At 38.9% G+C, this 26,321-nt stretch overlaps 2 protein-coding genes and 1 long non-coding RNA gene across 7 annotated transcripts; all 3 read right to left on the bottom strand.

The window, feature by feature from the left end:
* Positions 1-147: 147 nt before the first annotated feature.
* On the bottom strand, positions 148-7,046 carry LOC119492432. The gene is made up of 5 exons (XR_005207776.1): positions 6,829-7,046; positions 4,741-4,857; positions 2,230-2,348; positions 1,248-1,439; positions 148-952 (listed from the first exon to the last, which is right to left on the bottom strand). It is a non-coding gene; the product is annotated as an uncharacterized LOC119492432 (long non-coding RNA).
* Positions 7,047-8,115: 1,069 nt separating this feature from the next.
* ckap2l (cytoskeleton associated protein 2-like) lies at positions 8,116-21,408 on the bottom strand. Of its 5 annotated transcripts, none has more exons than XM_037776864.1 (9): positions 21,213-21,408; positions 19,372-19,438; positions 19,213-19,267; positions 17,746-18,983; positions 15,423-15,618; positions 14,443-14,601; positions 13,046-13,106; positions 11,442-11,604; positions 8,116-8,773 (listed from the first exon to the last, which is right to left on the bottom strand). In XM_037776864.1, the coding sequence occupies exons 1-9, from the start codon at positions 21,250-21,252 to the stop codon at positions 8,464-8,466; spliced, it is 2,289 nt and encodes a 762-aa protein (XP_037632792.1). In that variant the 5' UTR covers positions 21,253-21,408; the 3' UTR covers positions 8,116-8,463. The 5 variants fall into 5 exon arrangements, 4 of the variants coding, with proteins under 4 accessions (XP_037632792.1, XP_037632795.1, XP_037632794.1 ...); XM_037776867.1 differs by lacking the exon at positions 8,116-8,773 and adding an exon at positions 10,267-11,166; XM_037776866.1 differs by lacking the exon at positions 8,116-8,773 and adding an exon at positions 11,079-11,218.
* Positions 21,409-23,160: 1,752 nt separating this feature from the next.
* On the bottom strand, positions 23,161-25,911 carry LOC119492431 (interleukin-1 beta-like). Its single transcript, XM_037776882.1, has 5 exons — positions 25,542-25,911; positions 24,985-25,226; positions 24,366-24,530; positions 23,966-24,105; positions 23,161-23,748 (listed from the first exon to the last, which is right to left on the bottom strand). The coding sequence occupies exons 2-5, from the start codon at positions 25,202-25,204 to the stop codon at positions 23,515-23,517; spliced, it is 759 nt and encodes a 252-aa protein (XP_037632810.1). The 5' UTR covers positions 25,205-25,226; positions 25,542-25,911; the 3' UTR covers positions 23,161-23,514.
* Between the last annotated feature and the right edge of the window lie 410 nt (positions 25,912-26,321).

Raw genomic sequence — 26,321 nt, 5'->3', positions numbered from 1 at the left:
ACTTTGTGGCTTTTACTTTCACTTTGTGGTAATAGTACTTTTACTTGAGTAAAGTTTCTAAATATTTCTTCCACCGCTGCCTTACTCACTAACCACTTCTCTAAACGTTTCTTACATGACTACTCTTTCAAAGACATCAGGACACCATTCAAGATATACAATTGTTTATTAAAATATGTGTTTACATTAGTTAGTATAGTTAGTATAAAAACTTACAAAACAAAATAACATATATACAGTAAATATAAACTTTTCTTTTCCAACACCAGCAAGACAAGACATGAAAAGGCATTTGACGACCGTTGACATGCATTCAACATTAATAATCAACAATTATCATACATTAGGATGGATTTAGCAGTTGCAGGTGTTATATAAATGCTGGTAAAGCATGAATGTTTCAACTATTTAACTTTTTGATGTGATGAAACTCCATAACTGCTACCTATTCCCCCTTTTAACTATTAAATAATGGTCCAAATCAGGCTTGTAAACTAAAAAGTCAATCAGTGTACTGGATCAAGAATATTGTTGTGTAAGTTTCAGTAGAGATTTGGTGTGGAGCTCCAGTTAACCCAAAAACTTTTGGTGGAAAAAACAAAAAGAATCATCAATCTGCTTCACATAGCCTACATACAGTAGTCAATACCTCCTTACCCATTTAAATACCAACACATCAAAAGCATTTGAGAAACATTTTCACATTAAAGGGAAACGCTACCAATTTTACACATATAGATCTGTTTTCGAGTCATGCGGAGAACTAGTCGGCCTTTGACAACAGTTATATAATGTCTTCTAAAGCGCAGGAGGAGTGTGAGAAGAAGCCACCCAAGAATGACAAATTATCTAAGTAACTCCACTGTCTGCTTGGTCCAGAGGAAGACATCGACCCCAGCAGGGACATTTTGAGTTATGTGGTAGAAGGTGAAGCTGAGCTGGCGGTGGATGCCTGCGGAACAAACAAAACAGAGAAGGAGGGTAAGGGACAGTTTTATGAATAAATAGAGGCATGACAGTGACAGTGAATCAGAAATTCAGATAGTACTATATACTGCTAAGATAAAGATTCACAGATAATGTGTTCAGAAATAAATCAGGCAGATGTTCTTACAGACTGCCAAAAATTAAAAAGAAGAGAAGTGATACGGGAAAAATGTTCAGTACATGTAAAAGTAGATGTAATGTACAAAATAAAAAATAGGTGCCATATAAAATAACTTTAGTCAGAATAATTAAAAACATACCTATACTCTCTTTTCAACATCTGTGAGAACAGCACAGTCCTCAATGGTTTCGCTGAGGCAGAAAGAGGTGGCTGATGACATACAGAGGTATTTCCTGGGTTCGCACACAGATTGCAGGCCGTAATGTGAACCGTCTTGTATGTTAATCTTCTCAAACCAATGCCTGTCAGTTAAATTATCAGTTCTGTCAATCTGTGAACACACAAAACACAATGTATAAGCATATACTTTGATTCACCACTAGTGTCACATGGATTTTACTGGTATTACACTGGTATTATTATTATTATTATTATTATATGTATATATAAATATATACATATATATATATATATGTATATATCCACACATATTAGGGCTGTCAAAATGCAAATTATTTTGAACGCTCCAAATTGACACAAAATTTTGACAAGGAAAACCTGGCATGTCCATTTTTTTAAAGGTGTCCCTTGACCACTGACCTCAAGATATGTGAATGAAAATGGGTTCTATAGGTACCCACGAGTCTCCCCTTTACAGACATGCCCACATTATGATAATCACATGCAGTTAGGGGCAAGTCATAGTCAAATCAGCACACTGACACACTGACAGCTGTTGTTGCCTGTTGGGCTGCAGTTTGCCATGTTATGATTTGAGCATATTTTTTTATGCTAAATGCAGTACCTGTGAGGGTTTCTGGACAATATTTTTCATTGTTTTGTTGTTTATTGATTTCCAATAATAAATATATACATCCATTTGCATAAAGCAGTATATTTGTCCACTCCCATGTTGATTAGAGTATTAAATACTTGACAAATCTTCCTTTAAGGTACATTTTGAACAGATACAAAATGTGTGATTTATTTGCAGTTAATCACGATTAACTATTTTAATCAATTGACAGCCCTAATATATATATATATATATACGTATATATATGTATATACACTGTATATACTGTATATATACATTTATATAGTTAAAAGTTTATATTTACCTTCAGGTTTTGTCCATCCTTTCCCACCATTGGGTAATATTTACCACTTCCACGCTGGAAACAGAAAGCCACCTGTTTTGTGTCTTGTTTTGTCCGTTTCTTTATGTGAACCAAAGGTGCTAAGGACAGAAGCAAGACAAAATATTAACTTTGTATCTGAGTATAATAATACAACATCTAAAATCCTCCTCATGCTGCCTTAACATTCTGCCAACAGGCCTTTTCAAAATCAGATTGTATGGTCTCAGAGCTTTTACAGATTGTTAATGCATCTCTTGTTTCAGGAGTCTTCCCACAGGCCCTGAAAACTGCCGTCATCAAACCACTCCTCAAAAAGAACAATCTGGACTCATCAATAGTAAATAATTACAGACCGATATCAAATCTTCCATTCTTGTCTAAAATAATTGAAAAAACAGTTTTTCAACAATTAAATAGCTTTCTGGCACTAAACAACTCTTTTGATGTCTTCCAGTCAGGTTTTCGACCTCACCACAGCACTGGACTGCTCTTGTTAAGGTCTTCAATGACATCCGATTGAACACAGACAGTGGTAGAACTACGGTTTTAGTTTTACTGGATCTCAGTGCCGCATTCTACACAGTTGACCATAATATATTACTAGACCGACTGGAAAACTGGGTGGGTATTTCTGGCATAGCACTCAGCTGGTTTAAATCCTACCTAAAAGACAGAGACTTCTTTGTGTCAATAGGTAATTGCAAATCTGAGCTGAACAAAATCACATGCGGAGTTCCCCAAGGCTCCATCTTGGGGCCTCTTTTGTTTAACATCTACATGCTCCCACTGGGTCAGATTTTTGAGAACAACAAAATAAATTACCATAACTATGCAGACGACACACAAATTTACATAATTCTATCACCAGGAGACTACAGTCCAATACAAGCACTGAGTGCATTGAACAAGTCAATAATTGGATGTGCCAGAATTTTCTTCAGCTGAACAAAGACAAAACTGAGGTCATAGTTTTTGGAGCCAAAAAGGAAAGATTAAAGGTTAGTGCTCACCTACAATCTGTAATGTTAAAAAGCTCGGACCAAGCCAGAAACCTTGGTGTAGTCATGGAGTCTGACCTGAGCTTTAACAGCCATATTAAGACAATTACAAAGACAGCCTTCTATCACCTGAAGAATATAGCAAGAATTAGAGGACTGATGTCTCAGCAGGATTTGGAAAAACTAGTCCACGCATTTATCTTCAGCCGACTTGACTACTGTAACGGCGTCTTTACTGGTCTTCCTAAAAAATCGATCAGACAGCTGCAGCTGATTCAGAACGCTGCTGCTAGAGTCCTCACTAAGACCAAGAAGGTGGATCATATCAGTCCAGTTCTGATGTCTCTACACTGGCTCCCTGTCTCTCAGAGAATTGATTTCAAAATACTGCTGCTGGTTTACAAAGCACTAAATGGTTTAGGGCCAAAATATATTTCTGATCTTCTGCTATGTTATGAACCATCCAGACCTCTCAGGTCATCTGGATCAGGTCTGCTTAGTGTCCCTAGAGTCAGAACTAAACATGCAGAAGCAGCGTTCTGTTTTTATGCACCAAATATTTGGAACAAGCTCCCAGAAAACTGCAGGACCGCTACAACTCTGAGTTCTTTTAAAACCATGCTTAAAACTTTCCTGTTTGCTGCTGCCTTTAATTAAACCAGATAATGATCTGATACTGCGCTAGAGCTTTTATTCTTTTGTGTTTTATTCTATTTTAGCTTCTATCCTAGATTTTACTTTGTCACAATGTTCTTGAATGTTTATGTGAAGCACTTTGAATTGCCCTGTTGTTGAAATGTGCTATACAAATAAAGCTGCCTTGCCTTGCCTTGCCTATAATAATCCATAATCATTCAAAATCATATTAAATTAAGGGGAGACACCAATAGGCACGTATTTTTCACGCACTGGTCAATTGTGAGATTTTGGGCTGTTTTGCTTCAATAACATGTCTTCTTTCAGACTAGTGGAAAGAAAACATCCAAAAGTACACATTTAGGTGTTTATTTTACTACTTTGTCTATTTGCGTCTGTAGATTTCTCCTAAATTCACCAAAAGTTATAATTAGTTAATGACTCATTTACATATTTAAACATAACATTTCTGAAAACTTGTAATACAACAAATAAATGTGTTAATGTAAGTAATCAACTGGGGAGGTTTCATGCTGATATCTATTAGTTAAAAATATTACCCTATTCACTTGTAGTGTCTTGAATTTTACAATCCATATTTTTTAAAGGCCATTTTCTCAAAATGAGTTGTTTCTCAGACTCTGAGCCAGAAATCTCCACTTAAGCAACACTCACCAAAACTTCCCAGTTTCATTCCTATCTATATTCTCAAGGTTTAGCCTGATTTATGCAACATTTTATTCCACAATCAGGCTGGAGTGTGATACATACATCAATGGGGCATCAAATTGGTACCTTTGTAAAACAGTTCATTTGTTATTTTGAAATAATCATGGTCATTAGAAAACTTTAGTACCTCTTAGACTCTCAACAGCACACAGCTTCAGTCCACCCTTTTTGCCCGTGACTGTCACAAATTGCCCGTCTTTAATCTGTAATCCAGAGCGGTACATGCTGTCTCTTCAGTGGTGTTCTTCGTTGAGGGGAAAGATAGAAAAAACTTTAATAAGTCAGAAACACAATCTGCATAAACTCCAGTTTTCCAAGAGAACATTGCACAGAACCTAATGATCCCATTTGAATACTGGAAAACTGTCCATTACGTTTCAACTATGGAAACTTGGGTGAAACATTAATATTCGCTGTGGATCACTGGTTGCCAATCTGCTTGCATCTGAAAGGTGGAGAGCTTTGTTTAAGCAGATCAGGTGGCTCAGTGAAGTTTTGATACTAATTTTGGCATGAAAATGTGCTTCTGCTTCCACCTGCTCAGTCCGACTCTCATCAGTCTTGACTGGGTTAGAATAATGGGAAATTGCTTGCCAATAATACCATCTGTAGCAGTTTGTAGGATTATAAATTCCTTCTCTGTCAATCGATCAAAACATTCCTCCTATGATAGTACCTGGATTGCGTAACACTATACAGTTGTTGCTTTTATTGTATCCACTGTAAAATTAAAACTATATGGATTTGTGCCAATGAATCCAGGTGTAAATAAAATTCCTTCATAAAGGCCAGACTGTTACGGAGCCAATTCAGTTGTGAAATTAAATTAAGTATATTTGCCTAATATTCTATACTGTTTTATACTTTTAATCTAGTATATTTTAGGCTAATACTGGACTTTTTACTCTATTACATTTAGTAGACAGCTGTAGTTGCTATAAATATTCTGTAAATTAACATGTTACATACAAAACACATTATTAGGGACTTCCTGTCGGTTACTATGCATACTATGAAGACACAATATCTCCAGTTCAAGGGACCTTTGTTTTGTGTAAGGGCAGACACTTACAATGATTAATCAATTAATCTTATAGTCTATAAAATGTCATAAAATCGTGGGAAATGTCCGTCACAATTTTCCGGAACCCATAGCAACATCTTTAAATGTCTTTTTTTGTTCGACCAACTGTTCAAAACCTGAAGATATTACATTTTCAATAACAGATAAAAGCAGTGAATCCTATATTTGAGAAGATGGAAACAGACAATTATTGTCAATTTTGCTTTAAAAAACTTGCAGAAATCTATTTTCTAAATAGTTGCTGATTCATTTTCAGACTGTTGTCAAATGTCTTCTTTTTTTTTTAATCTTTTTTTCCAACTAACAGTTCAAACCTCAAATGTTTTCAGTACTCATTTAAGAAAAGGATTAATCGACTAATCGTTTATACAAAGCATCATATCTTAAAGGTTTTTCCATATTTGTTGTGTGTAAAATTTGTAAAATAACTATAAATGTAAGTAAATGTAGTAGAGTAAAAAAAAGTGCAATATTTCCCTCTGAAATGTAGTGGGGAACAAGAATAAAATGTCATAAAATGGAAAGTAAAGTAGTAGTCAAATTTGCACTTAGGTAGACTACAGTACTCGAGTAAATGTATTTAGTCACATTCCACTACTGCAATAATAATATAATAACCAACAGGGGCATTTTTTCTGCATGATGATTACTTTATGATTACTTTTTGCTAATAACCTGTACTTTTACTTAAGTAAGATTTTGAATGGATGACCTAACTGTATTTTTTACATCGTGCTTCTTTTTACTAAAGCAACGGATCTGACTATTTCTCCCAACACTGGCTACATTTAGTTGAACTTTTAGTTTATATTTCAGTGTAAGGACAGCCTTATAGGAACACCGAGACGCATGGAGAAACTAGGTCAACAGGTTCTTTCTATTTTTGCATTAACAAAGCATAGTTATATTTCTGCAGGAGGCGTTTTAATGAGGACATTAAAAACACCTCCTGCAGAAATATAATTATGCTGCAGAATCAAATGTGAGGTGGATGCAACTTGGCAGGAAGTCGTGCACTTTATTACAGTCCAGCCATTATAGGACCAAGCAATGTTAAAGCCTGGATATATTCGACTACTACAGGGAAGAGGAATGAAACATAATGTGCATGTTTGAAATAATGCAACTTACCTGGAGAGATGATAAAGTGTTGAGAAAGAAGTTTGTGGAGTCTTGTGGAGTCTGGAGTCTGTGGTTGACAGGATGCAGCTGTGTGCAGTGGTGTGGTTGACTCCGAGGATCCTTTTAAATAGTCGGACTCATGTTGACTAAGGCAAAGCATTCCGGGCGTATTTTGAGCCAGTGCCAGCACCACGAGACGATGAGATGATAGGATGGAAAGAAAACTCACAATTCCTGAGCTAGAGACACTGTTCAGGAGCCAACATATATTCTGTTCAACGAATTAAATGACTTACAAATGTTAAACTACATGTAATTACTGTTTTGTTTTTTACAGTTTATTTATGTTAATTAACGGACAGTATTTTTCCGTTTTTTAACAGACATTTTCTGGCGCCCCTGCTGCTTGAAAATGTTTACACTTTTTATTTTTTACAGTGCATGAAGATGCAGAAAGAAAACAATCTGATGTTTTTGTGAGAACAACTATTTTACTGTCCCTTTTCTTGTATTTTATTTTTTTACTTTATGAGTCTAGCTACCTCCTTATCTCTCCTTGTTGTAGCCATAAATGAACCCAAGATTACAAACACCAGATATGAACAATAAAGTGGCTGCAAACTGATAAGGAGTCAGCAGTTTTCTCAGGATATTCAACAGACAGGGCCGGATTAAGATACAAGGGGGGCTCCGGGACAAAATAAATGAATAGTGGGCCCCTATTGATCCCCACGCTCTGTACACTGTGCATGGATCTTGTTGTCATTTTAGCACCCATCCAGATCGGTGCACACGGCATCATTTTTTTTCCCTCTCACCTAGAAATTACATTTATATTCTGCTGATTTATTTACCTTTTAAGGGAAACTTTATAGAGCGATACAGGAATGAGTCTTATTGCTGACAGTATTATGTGGATCCTAACATGTGGATGGGGTTGTTTTTTTTTCCACGGAACAAAATGTTCTTACTGTGTGTTCAGAAGGAATGCAAGACACATTTTATAGCCTCAGAGCGAGGCGAACAGCGTTACTATGGTTTTTCACTCGGTGGCTCACGTTACCAGAGTGAACGGAGGGGTTCTGAGTTGGTTGCAGTCTGCAACCACACCACTAGATGCCACTAAATCCTACACACTCTCCCTTTAAAAGGCATAAGGCAAGCCTGACAACTTAAAAACAAAAAACAATTGATTCTGGCTCTGGTTTTCAAAGAGTTTGGTTGTCTGTGATACTAGCTGTTGTGTAGGGGAATCCACAGGTCAGATAAGGATTAATAAAGCACAAGGTATATAGGTTTTAAAAAAAAAACAACCAACCATTTATTTTACATTACTATGTACACCACATTATTTGAAGGAATAAAATACTACAGGGACCAAATGAAAAACCCAATAACTTCTTCATAAGCAAGTGTGAGGAATGCCTTACTTTATAAAAAACAGTTCATTGCCTAAAATGTCAGGTTCTATCTTTACAAGGATAAAATTCACCTTCTTTTCAGTGAAAGGGTGAGATCTGACAACAACGAAGTATGCACATACATTTAGCTTTTTTTCTCGCTGCCATGTAAACAGTGACAAATGCTGAATATCTGAATTTTGTCTCAACTACAAACTGGTGGAGATGAAGTAAGCACCTCAGGCTAAACGCCTTCATCGTAGACTAGCTGGACGAACACTTTGTCATTAAGTGCTTCATTCTGTCTGTAGATGTACATCGGCGTGTTGTTAGCAGACGGGCTGGTTTCCACGCCCTTCTGCTTTTCACTTCTCTCGTCATCTTCCTCGGAGATCAGGTCATTGTAGGAGGCCACGCAGAGATCGTGGTCCTGGAGGGACGTGGGGTATCGGAGTGAGGATCTCTCGATTCGCACTGAGCGTCGAACTGGAGTGAAGAAGCGCACCTCCTGGCCGTTGACCCGCACGGGTTCCTTCTGTTGGCTTGGAGGGCCACTGAGAAAGGGAAAGAATAAAATCCGAATTTTCAACTTTATCCAGCCTGCAAGAAACAATAGTGACTTTATTGTGAGTACAGCCAGCTCAGTATCATCTTTTCTCGTTCCCAGAGTCTGCAGATCACTCACTCACTCTTGTGACTGTGCCTATTGTTTCTTTCCTCTTGTTAAACAAAAAATATCTGTTTTAATTAAGTAGACAAATTTCTGTGAGAGAGACAGAAGCAAGATGAAACATGTCTGGCTCTCCCTTTCAGGAAAGGAATGTTTCATGTGTCATGTTTGGAAGGAAGTGAAAATTACATGTTTACTCGACTCTCACCAATCTACCACAGACTGTCAGGATTAGGGAGCTCACTGAACATATGCATTGGTACTACCAGACAGAAGCATCTGATTACTGCACTCATAAAATGCTGTAGACATGTGACTACCTATTTTCTAATAACACAACAACCTGCAGCATATGTCCAATTTGTAGACAGACAATTACAGAATTACAGGACTTAAAGGAACAATGTGCAACATTTCGGGGAATCTATTGGCAGAACTGGATTATCATGCTCATTTCATTCGTGTTCATATCTACATAGGGAGCGGGTCCTTTTCACGGAGACCACCATGTTGCTCTGCCATGTTTCTACAGTAGCCCAGAACAGACAAACCAAACACTGGCTCTAGAGAGAGCCTTTCACAGTTTTTACGTTACCTGAAGGCCACCGTAGTTCTCCGACACGCTTCTCAAACTGTGGTAACGTGAGCCGCTGAGTGCAAAACCGTGGTACCACCAGCCGCCATCTGATACACGTTGTTCTTAAAGTAGTGTTATTATGGTACGAGTGGTCTCTGAGTGAATCGAACAGTGTTGCCACTGTTTTGCACTCTGCAGCTCGCGTTACCACAGTCTTGGAAAGGGAGGAGTGAGGGGAGGTGTACACAGCTGGTTGTAATCTGCAACCACACCACAAGATGCCAAATCCTACACACCACCTTTTTTTGTGAGTTTATTTGGCATTTTTTTGTTGTCAGTCAAGGCAACATGTCTTCGCAGACCACACTAACAACTTTATCCAAACACGCTATATACTGTATCTGCAAACAAACATCAGAAGCAACTAGTGCAGTGCTCGTTAAAACGTGCCTGTTCAGAACATTTGCTGCTTTCAGCTTTCTTGAGAACCGCTCATCCAAACAACTTCACACTCGACACTGCGCTTCCTTAGCCAGCTGTACCCAGCATGTCATTCGGCGATGTAATAGGGGTCCCCTCTCAATACACTACACAGTTTGTAAATAACGCACTAATAATAAATAGATCTCAAGAGCTCGCACTCGACACTGCACTTCCTTGCGTCCTCGCCAAGTGTGAAGTTGTTGAGAAAATCAAAAGGACATACAGATAAACAGAGACTCCTTCGATTTTAACACAAGATAATGGTATTTCATCTTGACAGATTTTATAGATTAATAGATTATGAACTAGTACATTACCTTTCCAAAAGGAGCATCGCAAACTCTCATGCTTGAATCTCTTTTCTTCTTCCAGATGTGTGAAGACATCAGGCAAAATATTCAACCTCGACTTTGAACGACTTCTCTTTCTGTCCCTCGCTGCCTGCCGTTTATCTGATCCAGCCATTGCAAAAGTTGAAATTCGTGCCAGCTACTACTCTGTATTATTTTAGCTAATTACATCATGCTGATGATTTTGTGGGATATATTTTCTGTCATAATGCATAACCATAATACTATAAGTATTAAGTAGTTCCAGCATGAAATAATATCCTCATTTCCACTTGGTTTTTGTTTTCACTGCTTGTATTCTATAATATCTATATACGGTGTTAGAGCACTGACCTGTGCTATTACTCTGTGTATGTGAATGTCAACCAACAGGACGGGGTGATTTCTGTGGCTGTGATACACTCTTGTTTTGCCGGTATGAATTATTAGAACTTGTCTCTCTGTGGCAGAGAAGTTTATATCTTCTTGGTCCCACAAGAGATAAGAAAGGACAGGTGCGTGCAGCTAACAAAGGAGGCTTCAGAAATTAGAAGGGTGTTGGTAGACATGGGTATTGTTTTTAATAAGCGAAAGCTATGGGAAAATGCATGGGAGGATTGACCAAGAAACAAAACTTAGAGATACCGAGAAGGGCCTAGAAGGGAGGCAACATCCTGCTCTCTGCACATTATTCTACTCCATAAGTCACCGCTTCCAAAGATCCAGGTTATGAATGTCTCCACGGCCCTCTGCGCTCGAAACCGCTCAACTTCCTATTGGGTTTTTGTGCCAAGCTCTGGGTTGGTTTGGTCACGGCTTTCCTGTTTTTCCTGCTCGTGACATTAAACTGTCTCTGCAGATGGTTCCGTTTAGTTTTTAATACTGCTTCTGTCATTGGAGATGTTAAAAAACATCTCCAAATATGGTTAAGGGAAACAGTCTGGTGAAGCAATAGTTTATGGAACGGAGACAAAATGGGAAGGTATTCGTTTGTGTCTTTTTAATCTGGGGACAGTCTGCATTATTATTTAAAGAGTAAAATTCGTCACCTCAACCATGCAAATGATCTTTAATAAAAAAAAAATACATGTAACTAATGTTACCAGCATGAAAAAACGTTAAACATGTAGTTGCTGGAAGTTGTTATAATGACTCAAACATACCCAGGAGTTGCTGTAATCTTGTACTTGACTACAGAAGAGTTTCCTTTCTCTCCCCAGATGAGAGCTCTGACAGGGTTAGGAGTCATCATTGGGTTGTTGATACTCTCGGGAGTGCTTTCAGCTGTTGAAATTTGGTCCTCCTTTTTCTCATATTCTGCGGATGCTGACGAAAACAGGAAAATCTGAGTTAAAGTATTTAAAAACCTTCATCATTTGTACATGTTAGAATTTTATTTAGATTTCACTGTTGGAATTACAAAATCAAGTCAACCTTAAAGCTACATTAATTGACTTTGTTTGGCCAACAAGCTGTAAACATTGACAAATTATGATCTAATAAGGTGATAATTGTGTTAGCAAACAGTGGCTTATTTATACATCGAGCAGATACGGAGCAACATTAGCATTAATTTGTGTGTATCGTGTTTGTGTCCACCTGACAAATATTCACTCGTTTTAACTTTGTTTTGGTCTCCAACTCCTGCGAAAAATATCTGGCCCTTTAGCTGATAAACGGTCCACTATGTTCACCAGCTAGTCTCTAACTGTGTCGGTCTGCGGTTTGGTGTTAGGCAAGTAGCGTACACCGTTTTTTTAGAGCTTTTCACTGAAAACTACACTGACGAGAGCAGTGAGAGTGAACCAAAACAGTAAAACTGCAGGCCATAAAACCAAAACAAGTTAAAACCCTCCATTGAGAATTTAAAAACAGCACACACACAGCAAGTCAAGTCTACAGTACATTAAATGTTATATATACACTCAGTTGCCAGTTGATTTTATTTATTTATTTATTTAAACTAATGACTAAACAACAGGGGCTGCACGGTGGTGCAGTGGTTAGCACTGGCGCCTCACAGCTAGAGGGCTGCGATGGACTGGCGACCTGTCCAGGGTGTACCCTGCCTTCGCCCAATGTCGGCTGGGATCGGCTCCAGCCCCCCCGCGACCCCTAACGGGATAAGCGGTTGCAGATGGATGGATGGATGGACTAAACAACAGTCCTGCTATAAATCCTACATTCAGGAAGGTTATAATGATTTTTGTTAAATCTGTTGAGGTGCTGATTCAATTTTATGGTCTGATTTTTAAGATGTAGTTTGTGGTGCTTAATTATATTGTTTATAATATCTACGTCTACACTAATTGATATCAATTGGGCAACTGTAAGGGGAGTGCATTATCCCTAATCCTCAGACAGAGATGTTTCCTGCTCCAGCCACTTGGAATAGTCTGCAGAAGGAAATTAAATTGAGGAAGCTTTGGCTGAATTCCACACTATTGTAAATTCTGTGGTAATTGTTTGCGTGTTTGACTGTGCGCTTAAAATTCATGCACCTGGGCTGTACTGTTAAACTACAGCTACCATGCCTACGTAGGGGACTTTAAAGTGAAAACATTCAAGACAAAAGTAGCATAATTTATGACATGTACAGGACAATGACAATCAGCTGCATACAGCATAAGGAAAAAACAATGAGGCCATGTTAACTACTGGTTGAAATGTGTGCGATGTAAGCACTGCAACAGTTAGTTCATGCTATGAGTAATCTTAATGGTGTTAAACCACAGTGGTTACAAACAAGGCATGCAGGCTAAACTACCTTGGATCTCGTCTTTTTTCTTCAGAATCTCAAACACCACAGTCCGCAGCTCGTCCACTGGCTACAATAAAATGGAAGCACAGAAACTTAACAGGATCACAGAGAAAGAATTCTTAATTTTAGACTACAAAACAAGATAAACCGTTGATTCTGATCACATACCAACAAATCAAGCTGTCAGGAATAAGTAAATGGTGAGTGCAAACGTAATGGTTAAACAGCTCTCTTATTGCTAGACACAACAGGAGGACTATCAGGAGACCACCCGCACTGAGAGAAGTCACCTGAGATCATGAGATAAAATCTCCCCTGAAAAAAGATTTCACATATATTACATCAAAAAATTTTTTTTGTACTTTTACTTTATTCATCCATCCAGCCATTATCTGTAACTGTTTATCCTGTCCAGGGTCGCGGGGGGTCTGTAGCCGATCCCAGCTGACATTGGGCGACGGCGGGATACTTTTACTTTATTTCCATACATTACTCATACATGTTGTGACAGCATGTCTATAACACTATTACTTTCCGATGTATGATTCTGTATTACTGTTGTCAGCTGTAGTAGCCATGTTTACCTGGAAGCTCTAACATTAATAGACAGCAAAAGGTCAGCTGAGATAAGTTTTGTTTTTTCTCTCTGGCTGAAACCGAAACCTAGTCAGCTATCAGAGCTGAATGGCAGTTTGCACAACCAAATTTCCTGCTGCCCTGGCCTGTGACTGATTATGAGGACTGAGCTGTCGGGCACTGAGAGGTCAAAATGCTAATATTGGTGCTTAAGCTGCTCAATAATTATAGGGTCACTACACTGGATGTTTTGTTGGATTCTGTCACGTATGATTACAAAGCAAATGCTTCAATAACAAAGGTCAGAATTTGTGTATTACCAGCGGTTTAATTAAGTGCTGATATGAAAATTTTGTACTTGATAATACTGGCCAAAATAATATTTTTAAATATTACAATCTTCATATACTGACTAGAGGCTGGCGATATGAATAAAGTCCTCTAATGTAATATACATAGTATGTACTGAGCGGGACATTTTCCAGTTGAAAGATAAACTTGTCAGTACTCTCCAGAGGGCAAACTGTGTAATGGCGTCACCGTTTCTAAATTACATTACATAAAATTATATAAGTATATCTTTGGCATTTCTGTACTGAAATTTCTTTTTTACTTATCAACTGGCAAACACACACAAAAAAAATACTGCATCTGTGATAAGTTGATATCAGCTGATATATCAGCTGTGGTGATTTACCAGTGGTTGACAAATGTCCATCAGTCTGTTGGTATATACGGTCATATTGCCAAACCTTACAGAACAAAGTACATTTTCTTCAAATTATTTTCTTTGTACTTCTAAAGTTTGAATATCATGGATGGCTTACCTCCAACACAACACCAACAGCCTCTTCAAACATGGGCAGGACATCCCGGTTGCCCTCTTGTTCCATCAGGCGGGCCTGGCAGATCCAGTATTTGGCAAACTTCTTGGACACTGCTGGCAGCCGTGAGAGAACCTCCTTCACCTGGTCTGGAGGGCAACCCTGTGGGTGCGAGGCAGGCTCACATCAAACTCATACAGTGAAAGAAAGGCCATCAGTATGGCCCAACTAAGTGCTTGCTGTGTGGTCAAACAGTGTTTGACACCCCATCCCACTCCCATCCCTCCAACATCGTAATTGAAGGGGGCGGCAAAACTGACAATCTGACAATTACGCTCACTTCAAGCACACTTCATCAGCCAGGTGTACAGAAAAAATTAAGTAAACAGGGTCTGAACTTTTCCCAGAAGATATCTTTTCTTTCATTATTTACACAAACAAGCGCAACACTGTGAATGCCTTCCAGGAGAGACTGTGTGCATATTATTTAAACAATTAGCACATCTCAGCCCCTCAGGTCTAAACACTACAGGCCCTTTTCACAGCAGGGTAAACACAGGTGTAATTAATAACATTAATTGTGTCCCTGTTCCGTTTAGGCGGGCTAAGGCCCTGGTATTGTACACGCTGGCTCACTGGACGCAACACTAAATATAACAGGACCATAATTAATATGATCAATTACACCTGTGTTTACCCTGCAATTACATGTAAAAATGGCTGCTGTGAAAAGGGCCTATAGCCTTCCAACGTGGTCGGACAAACTAGTTCTTTTAGAGTACACCCCTGCCTGAAATGATTTCATTTCTTTTCATTTACTTTCCAATTATTCAGAGTCCATCAAACAACGGCCACGCATGCTCCAACCACCACATAACTTCCAGTGAGATGTAATATCCTGTGGGAGATCACAATAACTTTTCTAAAGAATAAAAAGGCAATAAAAAAAAACAAAGACTAAGAAATTCCTCACTCCACACTACCTCGCCAAGCAATTTGATGCAGTCTGCCAGGGATCGGTCCACAGCACTGATCAGGGAGTGGGCCTCGTCTTCCTCATTCATGGTGTCCCAGAAAGGTTGGGGCACGGCCATAGTGCGCCTGACGTGAGCTTTTACCGGCATTGGGGGACGCTTGTAGGAAATGCCCTTGGCTTCCCGCCATTCCTGTAGTTTTCTCCTAAACACCAAACAATAAGAGCAGAGGGTACAGTTAAAAGTCAATATTTTATTTTACTTTCTTTATTTTTGACTTTATTGGACAGCACAGCAGAGACACTGGAAACAAGGGTGGAGGAAGTGGAATGAGGTCCTAGGACAAACTGAGGTTGACAAACCTTTTAGGAAAATCATCTCCTTGTTTACTCAAAGAGCGCACATTTTGATGGCACTTCAGACCTCTGAGTATGCATTTATCTTGTATCTAACTGTTTATTTAAATGGACTTTTTGTAACTTTTTAAGCGTATAAATTTACCGGGTCGCGCTCGCATATGCACGCTCGCGTGTGGCCGAGTCTTTGCTCCGCTGCCTGCTTGCCTTCACTCAGACAGCGCGCGCGTTCTCGCTGTCTCGCTCCACCTCTAGACGAGCATGCGCGCACACTACACACTGCAGGAGAGTTAGTTTAGCTCTGAGAATATCTAGTGAATGTACAGTGGACGTTTGTGCAGAAATAAATGCTGCAGCTCCTCCAGACCAACAGAGGTTTCCCGTGTCTTGTGAAGTGACGGGGCTCCGCAGCGAGAAACGTTATCGTCTCCGACTGGGTGCCGGTGTCTCCCTCCGGGCGCTGTCGGGAGGCGATAACGTTTCTCTTCCTGCTTCAGCCCCGCTGCGGAGCCCCGGAGGGTGAGGCAGGAAAAGTCAGCAGTGATTCATGGAGACCTTCGTCTGGTCAGCTAACATTACTGCCAAGCAGGTGAAATATAGAGTGATATTGTGGTTTTAGCTGACGTGTGTCGCCTCATTGTTTTGAGCGATGCTCGTTCATGTCTTTTTAGAGCGAGCAAGCGCGAGCCCGACGCTGACTTTCATTGACTTAACGGCCACAGGTGTCACTGTTGACAAGCATTTCTGAAAGTTACAAATAGTCCCTTTAACAAACAAAATAACATATAGAGGTGTGAAACGGGATTTGAGTATTTTAAACACACTGAGTATTTTGCATACTGATGTGGATCATTCATATTTTTGAGTGCCCTGTTCATGCTGATCCACAGGATCCGTAGAACAGGGTAATGTGTGTGTATCTTTATCACCATCAATAAAATCTGAATCATCATTAGCTCAGATTGGGTGGGGACACAAATTGATTGGCACGTCTCTAATATAAGTATTTTCCCATACCGTTTCACAATCTGAAATTTCGATTTTCCCAGGGCTGCATAGCGATTTTCAGCGATGCTAAAAAACAGTTCCTGTCCACCCACACGGATGCGATTACTATGAACCAGACGGGTTTTGAACCAAGTAAGCCTAGTCTGTACATGCCCAGAGATGTAATCAGACACAGTATCCTGTTTATTTAAACCGTTGAACTCGTTTGAGAATGTTGTCGGCAACTATTTTACTGTCAGCCTTCACCCTTTGTCTTATCAAAAACGGTCAACCACCGAAACTTGGCATTAAATGCTTGGCCAGATTCCTTATCTTATTCTTTGATTCGATATTTCTTGCTCCAAATCATACACATCTATTTTAATTCATTCTTGTGTGGTCACGTGTTATTTTGCTTGGTTTATTTTTTTAAATGACAAAAAAAACTTCCTCAAATTTTATATCCCTCAAACTCAAGAAAAAAAACAACTGTTTTGGTATCATTACCAAAACGCAGGTATCATATTGGAAGCGAAAAGTCAAACAATACCCAGTCTTATATATTGTATAAGCAAAATGCATCAATAAAAGAATACCCTATCAAAGTGGCTGAGATCCTCACCAGTTACCAAACACAACCCAAATACAATGTGACAAGTATATGCGCAAATTCTAATTATCGCTTGCTCAGAATCATTAATTTTGATAACAGAAATTTGTACAGCATGATAACATCATATCATTGACATATGATTGAGTTGAAATCAAATTGAATTATCGCCCAGCCCTAAAGGAAACTTTCCTTTTGAGTCACATACAGAAAGATCGGAGGTACTGCAGCTATTCTTCATCAAGCAAGTGCTAAAGCCGCAAGCCAAACAAACTCGAACCAACAGCCAACTACAGTGGATGCTTGACATGTAATGATTCAGTGGTGTCATATCGGTTTCATGCTATACATTTACCGATAGTTACACTCTTCTACTTACATTCTTTCCTCTTGGGCAGCAGTCAGCTTCTTCCCCTCAGTCTGAGGAACGACCTTGACTGGGACCTTTGGTGTCTTTGTGTGTGTGGCCTGACCGGTATAGCTGATGGTCCTGCCAGGCCGTGGCACCGTCTGGGACATCACTGGAGCGCTTATTCTTTTTACACCCGTTTGTGGTGGAGGGGCATTTGCTGAACTGTGTCCCTTTTTGCCATCTGTCTTAGTTTTCCCTCCCAGCTCAGCAGCTTGCATAACCCCGCTGACCGCTCTGGAATTGCACCTGCTCGCCGGCCCCGAGGATGTTCGGGAGGCCACTTTGTATGTTTGGCCATTTTTCTGCCCTTTCCCCACAGATCTCTGCTTTGTGGACCTGTTTGTGGGCTGACCAGCTGTCCCTACTCTACCCTCTGGCTTAATAGGTGCTGCTGTGCACTTGGAGGAGGTGGACGTCGATTTCAGTCCACTTGATAGTTGAGTCTTACAAGATGGCTGTGAATGTTTACCCAAAAGTGGTTTAGAGTTGGACTTGTTCTGATTTTGAACTTTAATCCCAGCTCTTGTTCTCTCATGGTTGTTTAGAGCGGTGGTAGGTAAAGTTTTCCTCGGAGCCATGGCAGACCTCTGGGAAACAGAAACGGATGACGATGTGCTGGATCGCACCTTGTTAGCTACAGAAGTAGTGGTGGTGGTGGAATCAGCTGCGGCGGCAGAGGTGTGTGTTAAGTTTTGACTTTGACTGTTTCTTGGCTGGATCAAAGCAGGAATGAGTCCTGTTTTTGTTTTGACCATGGGGCCGAGACTCATCCTGACACTGACTGTCTTCATTGGACATGTCCGGGTAACATTGGAGCTACTGCTGAATCTGCTGTTTGACTTTGTTACAGCTGTACGAGCTGCATTTGAAGAGGCTCTGCCAGAAGATGGTATTCTTGTGTTTGGCTGCCTTTTGAGATGGCTGGCTGCATCCGGGTTGGATTTGGAGGGCAAAACAGTGTACGTTCCTGCCAGCACAGGGTTGTGATTAAGTTTTGGCTTTGCCGGGCCACTAGTTGCAGATGAACAATTGGTACTATTCGGCCGTCCAGTCAGGATGCTGGCTTTTACATTCACTTTGTTTGTGACACCAAATGCTCCTCTGGCAGCAGGGTGTTTTGTGGATTGAGCAGCCAGAGTTGGAATTTTTGTGTGTTCATATCTGAATCTGTCAGCTGGCGCCTTGTTCTCTTTCCCCATAACAACCTATAAAAACATAAACAGGAAAAATATGAGTGAGACAAAAATGAAAACATGCTGATATCATTCTTTTAAAATTCTCTTGTTTTTTTACTCCCTTAACTGTGTAAATAAGGGTCTGGATTTTGGAATTCTGATTCTTTGGCGTGATAAATCTAACTGTTGTGAGTTCTGGTATTAATATACAGTCTCATTCAAACACATAAACACACAACTGTTTAAAAGACACACCCACCTTCTGTGTAGAAGCCACAGGTTTCTTAATCTGACAGCCTTCACGGAGGTATGCCCTGAGGAGTCAAATTGAGTTAATTAATTTATCCTAGATATCGTAATATACACATTTTTGATTGAACACATTGTTTGTGAGTTTTCATGCACTTGTTTTTCTTACTTAGGGTTGGGCTGTTTCAGCTTTCCTTTTCCTGCCAAGTATTCCATCAACTTCTGCTTACGCAACTCTGCAACAGTAACAAGACAGGAATTCAGCACTGGTCACTCTCCATTGTACTCAATTCCATATTAATGATTTATGATTAGTGTTTGAAATAAAATAACTTAGGCCTAATATCCAGCCACATACTGTAGGACTTGATAAATGTGTCTGCATACATATTCAGTGTAGATGCAGAACTCTACTACATTAAAATGTTTGGAACCTCTCTTTAGGTTAACTTACTAACTAAACAAACATTCACATCGTTTACAGATACAGTATGTTTATTACAGCCAACACTTGAACTGCAGTTCAGCAGTCCCTTATTGGACGCAGCAGACAGGAAAAGCAAATAAAGCTTCTCTAAATCAATTGTCTGCTGAACTGTGATGAACCGAACAGAGAAGATGATTTTTGTTTTCATCCAACTGTAACAGCTGCACTTAACTTTCACCAACCATCCTGAATAAGATCTCTAGCTGATGCCTTGCTGCCATCTGGCTGCAGGTTGGTGATACATGTATACTCCTTCATTTGGAAAAGGGGCTGCGTACTAGAGCTTTGATGATTAGTTAATTAATTGATTAGTTGATCAGCAGACAATTAGTCTGCAACAATTCTTTAAATTGATTAATCGTTTAAACAATTATTCAACTAAAAATTTCACTGGTGTCAGCTTCTGAAATGTGAACCTTTGCTGCTTTTCTGTCTAATATGATACAAATAATAATAATAATAATGTATATCTCTGACTTTTAGACATGTTTTTCAATGTTTGACAGTTTTTAGGCCAAACGATTAATAAAGAAATTAATGGGCAGATTAATCTATGATAAGAAAATAACTTATTTGCAGTCATATTGCATACAGCTAATTTAACATTCTCTGATAACTAACCACTAAATCTAACATTCACCGTTGTTCTTTATTTGTATGAGAAGCCTACTAACCTTTTTTTTTTCCATTATGTTAAATGTTCCTTTTTTTTTTGCCATAGATTTGTGTCTGTTTCGTTGTTTATATGTTTTCTATCAACGTATAATGAACCACGATCCAACATACGAAACACCCAACTACTACAAGCATTTATTTAACTTATTCAAGATTCAAGAGTTTTATTTGCCATTTGCACCTATATATAAGTACATTGGAATTCTGAGCAGTTTACACAGTCAGCTTTAAGAAAAGAAAAAAGGTAGAAAAGGCACAAGGTAATTACAGTACAAAATAAGTAGCACATTCAACTCAACACAATAAATAAATAAATTATTAAAATATAAAACGCCCTCAGTGTAGTCAATAAATAAACTAAACTACCCTCTGCATAGGAACGATACCCCCAGAATACAAATATACAGTATATATGCTCCATGGCCATGTTAAAGAACTTGTAACTCTCATAAAAATATTTTTAAAAAATAAATAATTAATATATTTCATACAATTACACAGTGGAAGGCAGCATATTGCACAGCATGTCAGTCCATTCAGCTCAGGTGTACTGTGTGTCACATCCATCCATCCATCCATCCAACTATCTATCTATTGTTTATCCTTGTTGGTCACACATTTAACGTTACAACGTTACTGCTAACTTATGTTAACGTTAAACACAATGAGCTTCTTTTAGACACTAATATAATGCTACCAAACCAGTGCCACAGTGTTTAGCTTTAGTGTTTAACATTAACATGTTTCCTCGCTGTTGCTAACATGTAGTTAGCGCTCTGCTAACTGCTATCTAACCCACGTTTAACCCATTTAATTATCTTTTCATGCAATATAACAAGCTCGCTAACCTTTTCTGGAAAGTATCGATACGGTCTCTTCTTCCTCCATATCTAGCGGACTTCAGTATTCTTCTCTTGACCAGTTTAGTTATTAAAATAAAGGTCTTTTTGTTGTTGTGTTTGTGTACTAGACGTTAAATGAACGTTAGCTCCACAACAACTGAACTCGCTCGCGCATCCGGGTTTGAAATTGCCTCCTCTTCTCTGATTGGACGGCTTGAAATTTTGAAAGAGAAAAAAAAATACGCATGCGTAAAACTCATGCGCTGATTGGAGAAGAGAATGTAAACAAAAATACTAGTGATGGGAATTTAGGCTCTTTTTAGTGAGCCAGATCATTTGGCTCAGCTCACCAAGAAGAGCCGGCTCTTTCGGCTCCCAAACGGCTCTTCGTTTTACTCCTTCTGCCTTTTAATAATTCAGCCACATTTAGCGCAGTTTTAATTTTTGATTAGATAGATAGATAGATAGATAGATGGATAGATAGATAGATAGATAGATAGATAGATAGATAGATATTTAGATAGATAGTTTGATAGTGCAAAGTACAAAGTACAAACAAATATACCAGGTATAAAAACACAAGGAGATGAAGAAAACTGTTAAAACTGAATATTGTGCAGGGTAACAGCTGTGATACACTCCTTGCTTGATGGTATGATCCTTGTCTGTCTTCACCTGATAGGTCGCACGGACGTCATTAACACAACATTCAGTCACAGTCAGTGCATGGAGTGCCCGTGGCACAGAGAAAATTGTCCTATCATTCTGCCTTGTATTGATAAAAACAAAAAAAAAAAAAAAAAACGCTTTTGGACGGGAGCCGGCTCCCATCGTTCACTTAAAAGAGCCGGCTTAAAGAGCCAAATCGTTCGTGACCGACACATCACTAGTCCTGACTGTCCATTGCAATACCCTGTTTCAAGTAAAAGTCCTGCAAATTGTTACTTAAGTAAAAGTACAAAAGTATTGACTTAAAAATACATTTAAAGTACTGTAATATTTTTTCAATAAGCAGATGAAGACACCGTTTTCTTGAGGTCATTGTTTGTTTATTCGAGAGATGAGGCACCCAGTCTGCAGAGTGGGATAATCCTAACCCTGCATCCTACATGCTCTTTTTATACACTTTTTGACAGGGCCTTTTTCAATCCTTAACCTTGAACCATCAGAGACCCATGCAGGTGTCTACACATAAAAAACAGGAGAGACAGAGGTCCATTGTAGTTCACACAGGACATAGAGAACATGTTCTCACATGTTTTTGCAGAGGCCTTTGCCTTCTACACAGTGGTAAATAAAATATATACTATAACAGTAAAAAGGCTGATTATACACTACAGTACCAAAAATAAAAGTCATGCAGAATGAATTTCAGATTAATATATATTATATTGTTGGATTATATGTTTAATGTTGCATGGTAAAGATGGATCATTTTAATTACTTTATATAGCCTACTGTTGTATATAAATATAATGTGGTATGTAAAATCTCATTCTGCCTAGTGAGTACAGCTGTCAAATGAATGTAGTGGAGTCATAAGGACAATCTTTCCCTCTGAAATGTAGTGGAGTAGAAGTATAAAGTAGCCTTAAATGAAAATTGTACTAATAGTATACATACTTATTAATTGCAATAATATACATAATATATTGCACATTCCTAACTATTGTTTTGTTTAATTAAATACACTATCACTGAAATGCAGAAAACTGCATGAGGCCAGTTAGGATCATATAGGAAGGAATACTGGTTTCTGGTCTATGGGCAAATACCAACGCTGCTTTTAGTGATCTTCTGTGTGCTATGGAAATAGTAGTTGGAGGAGAGTACTACAGCTCAAAATCTCCTAAACTGTCTTTAGAACTGGGCTACAGCTAATGTCTATTATGAAGTCCTTTATCATTCACCAAACCCTGAGTGAACAAATATAAAACACAAATCCAAATACGTTCCACAAGGCTTTATTAAATATTTCACTGCACATGATTTAAATAATTATTAGTAAGCAGATTTAAAAATAAATACATATGTTAAAATAGTGCATAAATAGATAAATAAATTAATAGATAAAAGCAATAACAGTGTGTCATGTCATTCAGCACAATAAATACACAGGTTGCTCACCTGATAGCACAATGGTACCACCTTCTGGTGAAGCTTGACTTATGTCAATACACGAATAATTTTACTTTCTGTACTTGGTACATACAGTAAATAGACACTCTGCAATACTTGCAGAAGGCTTTTTAGCAGACATTGGTAGTGCAGTGTTCACTAATCAAATTTTCTTCTTAAAGGTTAGGGCTTAAGCCTCCTCTCGGATGTTGAAGGTCCGGTAGAGGTTGGCGGACTCCATGCACATTTCCAACGGCTTGTTGTCCTGCTCTGCTGTGCAGATGAACCAGTCAGGGTGGGCGACAGACATGAGGGTGGTGATGTTCACCCCGGTGTCCTGTCTGTAGAAGAGAAATCGCACCATGTCGCTGTCCGGGCTGATGCTCGCACCCAATCCACTCAACAGACTTTTGTTCTCCACCGCCTGAAAAGATAAAGGTCAGAAGGTTAGACTATCACAAAATGACTCGCTCATATCAAAAGTAAATCCATCTATGAAAGTGCAGCGTCTCTTTCAGATGATGACAATTGAAATGACCAGACGGTTCTAATATGTTTTCCTTGGTCACTGTTACCCTTTAATAGTACTGCAAAGTGTGTAATATTTATGTGAGATTCATGTAATGAGTCATGAGTTTTACCTCCAGATGCAAGGTTGGATTGGCACCATTCTTGCGGCAACACAGGTAGAGATTTGGATTTGTGCCCCGGATGCCCAGAGCCACAGTTCTGCCCAGAACTCTGGGTGTAGGGTGCAAGTAGGTCGACATGTTCAGGTGAACTGAGGAGAGAACAGAGGATACAGGTTGAGTTCAATGAAAGAACTACGAAAGACTGTGTCACCCTCTGTCATGGTGCTACTTTAAGTGCATCTGTAAAAAAATATCATCTGTTACACCAGTGCAGTGATGCTGCTACTTTATACTTCTATTCCACTACATTTAAAAGGGAAACATTGTACTTTATATTCCACTACCTTTTGACAGCTATAGTTACTAGTTCAGATTTTACATAAAAAAATCATATAATAAGTTAAATTACCTTTTGTGGTGCCACCGCCTCCCTGCAGCATCACTGCGTGGAGCTCCATGCTGTTTTGGACCTGAACTAAGCTCCTCTTCTCGCCGTCGGTGATGCTGCACTGTTCCTCGCCCGTCCAGGTGATCTGAGCTGGTGGAGCTGATTCACACCCGAACACAATTTCCTCTGAGGGAAAAAGAGGCACATCTCATTAGTTATGTTGTGATTTGTATCTACTTTCATTATAGGAAGTAGCAGACTTTGTCTCTTCCTGCACAAGAAGTGTGTTGAAAGCCAGAAATTTGAGCAACTTCCTGAGTAATTTACTACTATTTATCAATAACTTCATCTCCCCATTGCAGATATACTATGTTGATTTTAGTTTATGAAGCAGTGAAAGGCAAAAGGCCTTTAAACAAGCTGTAAATACAGTTACATTAAATAAACTCAGCGTATGATGTCCCTCTTTATTAGGTGCAACAAAACTAACAGGAAAGTGTGAGAGATGTCAGTCAAACAAGCAAATAAGTGAAAATAGTGTGGGTAGATCTGTTGGATTGGTTTACAGTTACAGAAAATGCTAAACTTTGTATCTGAAGGCCAACAAGATCATGAAGTAAAGTCTTGTCTGTGTGCTTACCTTCCACCAGGTTCTCCAGCATGATGTTGAGCAGGTCTTCATCTCTGAATCCAGTGCCCTGCACGGTTTCTGAGCGGCCGCCCTTAAACCTCTCCATGGCGAAGATGAGGTTGACCACGCGCTTCATTGTCAGTGGATGATGGGAAATCTCAAAGTCCAGTCCCTCGGGCATCTTGGGGCTCCACATCTCGCTCACGTTGCATGTCATCTCGGATTCCATTTTTTTCTGAATGAAGAAAAATCTGCAGGAAGATAGAAATAAATGTTCCATTTATTGTTTTGTTCTATACCCTTTAATATAATTATTTACCATCTGACTCACTACTCTATGAACACCTGACTAAGGCCGTCATATTGACAGAGATGGAGATTAAAAAAACATAATTATTTAGAAAAGATGAAGTTTTGTAGATGCAGTACACAGATTTTCATCTGACAGGCAGCAGTGTGTCAAAGAAACCACACTGAGTTCTATCAAAGTAGGCAAAGCAAAGATTCTATTTAAAATCTGCTCCAGATTAAGACTCAAAAAACAATGACAAGAAAAGTCAATTTACCTGTTAAGGTCAGTAGATTAGATGTTGTATTTAGTTGTCCTGTTGTTGTTCTGCCTGCCAGTGTTGACTTGCAGGGTTTTTATACACCACAGTCGCAGAGGGATTTTCCCTCGCAGACAGGAAGTGGGATGGTCTTGTCTGCTGCGCTCACTGTGATGCACTGTGATGAAATACTGTACTTACACACTGCTGCCGTACACACACTCAGGTGAAATATGTAATTATGACACACACATTGAGATATACGTTGATTACAGTGTTGCACACACTGTTTAGGAATCAGAGATCAGATTTGGCATGTACTGCATTTTATGCAGTGATTATACATTTTAAGAATATTTTTATGTTGGAATCCTGAAAAACACATAACAATACATGTGAGATGTTCTTCATTAAAGACAATATGAACATTATTAGGGCTGTCAATCAATTAAAATATTTAATCGCGATTAATGGCATGATTGTCCATAGTTAATTGCGATTAATCACAAATTAATCACAAATTAATCACACATTTTTTAATCTGTTCAAAATATACTTTAAACGGAGATTTGTCAAGTATTTAATACTCTTATCGACATGGGAGTGGACAAATATGCTTGCTTTATGAAAATATATGTATATTTTTATTATTGACAACACAAAACAAAGACAAATATTGACCAGAAACCCTCACAGGTACTGCATTTAACATAAAAAATATGCTCAAATCATAACATGGCAAACTGAAGCCCAACAGGCAACAACATCTGTCAGTGTGTCGGTGTACTGACTTGACTA

This window comes from Sebastes umbrosus, chromosome 8 (genome assembly GCF_015220745.1).
Source record: "Sebastes umbrosus isolate fSebUmb1 chromosome 8, fSebUmb1.pri, whole genome shotgun sequence".
Taxonomy (NCBI): Eukaryota; Metazoa; Chordata; class Actinopteri; order Perciformes; family Sebastidae; genus Sebastes; species Sebastes umbrosus.
Note: the sequence above shows the minus strand (reverse complement) of the source record. Positions and strands in the feature narration are given on the sequence as shown.

What these genes read in the sequence shown, in the direction of transcription:
- LOC119492431 (XM_037776882.1), bottom strand. Translation starts at nt 25,204, where the DNA reads ATGGAATCCGAGATGACATGCAACGTGAGCGAGATGTGGAGCCCCAAG. An exon ending in GCTGGAGAACCTGGTGGAAG is followed by an intron (nt 24,531 to 24,984) that starts GTAAGCACACAG and finishes TTTTTCCCTCAG; the next exon opens with AGGAAATTGTGTTCGGGTGT. An exon ending in AGGCGGTGGCACCACAAAAG is followed by an intron (nt 24,106 to 24,365) that starts GTAATTTAACTT and finishes TTCTCTCCTCAG; the next exon opens with TTCACCTGAACATGTCGACC.
- ckap2l (XM_037776864.1), bottom strand. Translation starts at nt 21,252, where the DNA reads ATGGAGGAAGAAGAGACCGTATCGATACTTTCCAGAAAAG. An exon ending in CTGAAACAGCCCAACCCTAA is followed by an intron (nt 19,268 to 19,371) that starts GTAAGAAAAACA and finishes TTGACTCCTCAG; the next exon opens with GGCATACCTCCGTGAAGGCT. An exon ending in GCTGCCCAAGAGGAAAGAAT is followed by an intron (nt 15,619 to 17,745) that starts GTAAGTAGAAGA and finishes TTTGGTGTTTAG; the next exon opens with GAGAAAACTACAGGAATGGC.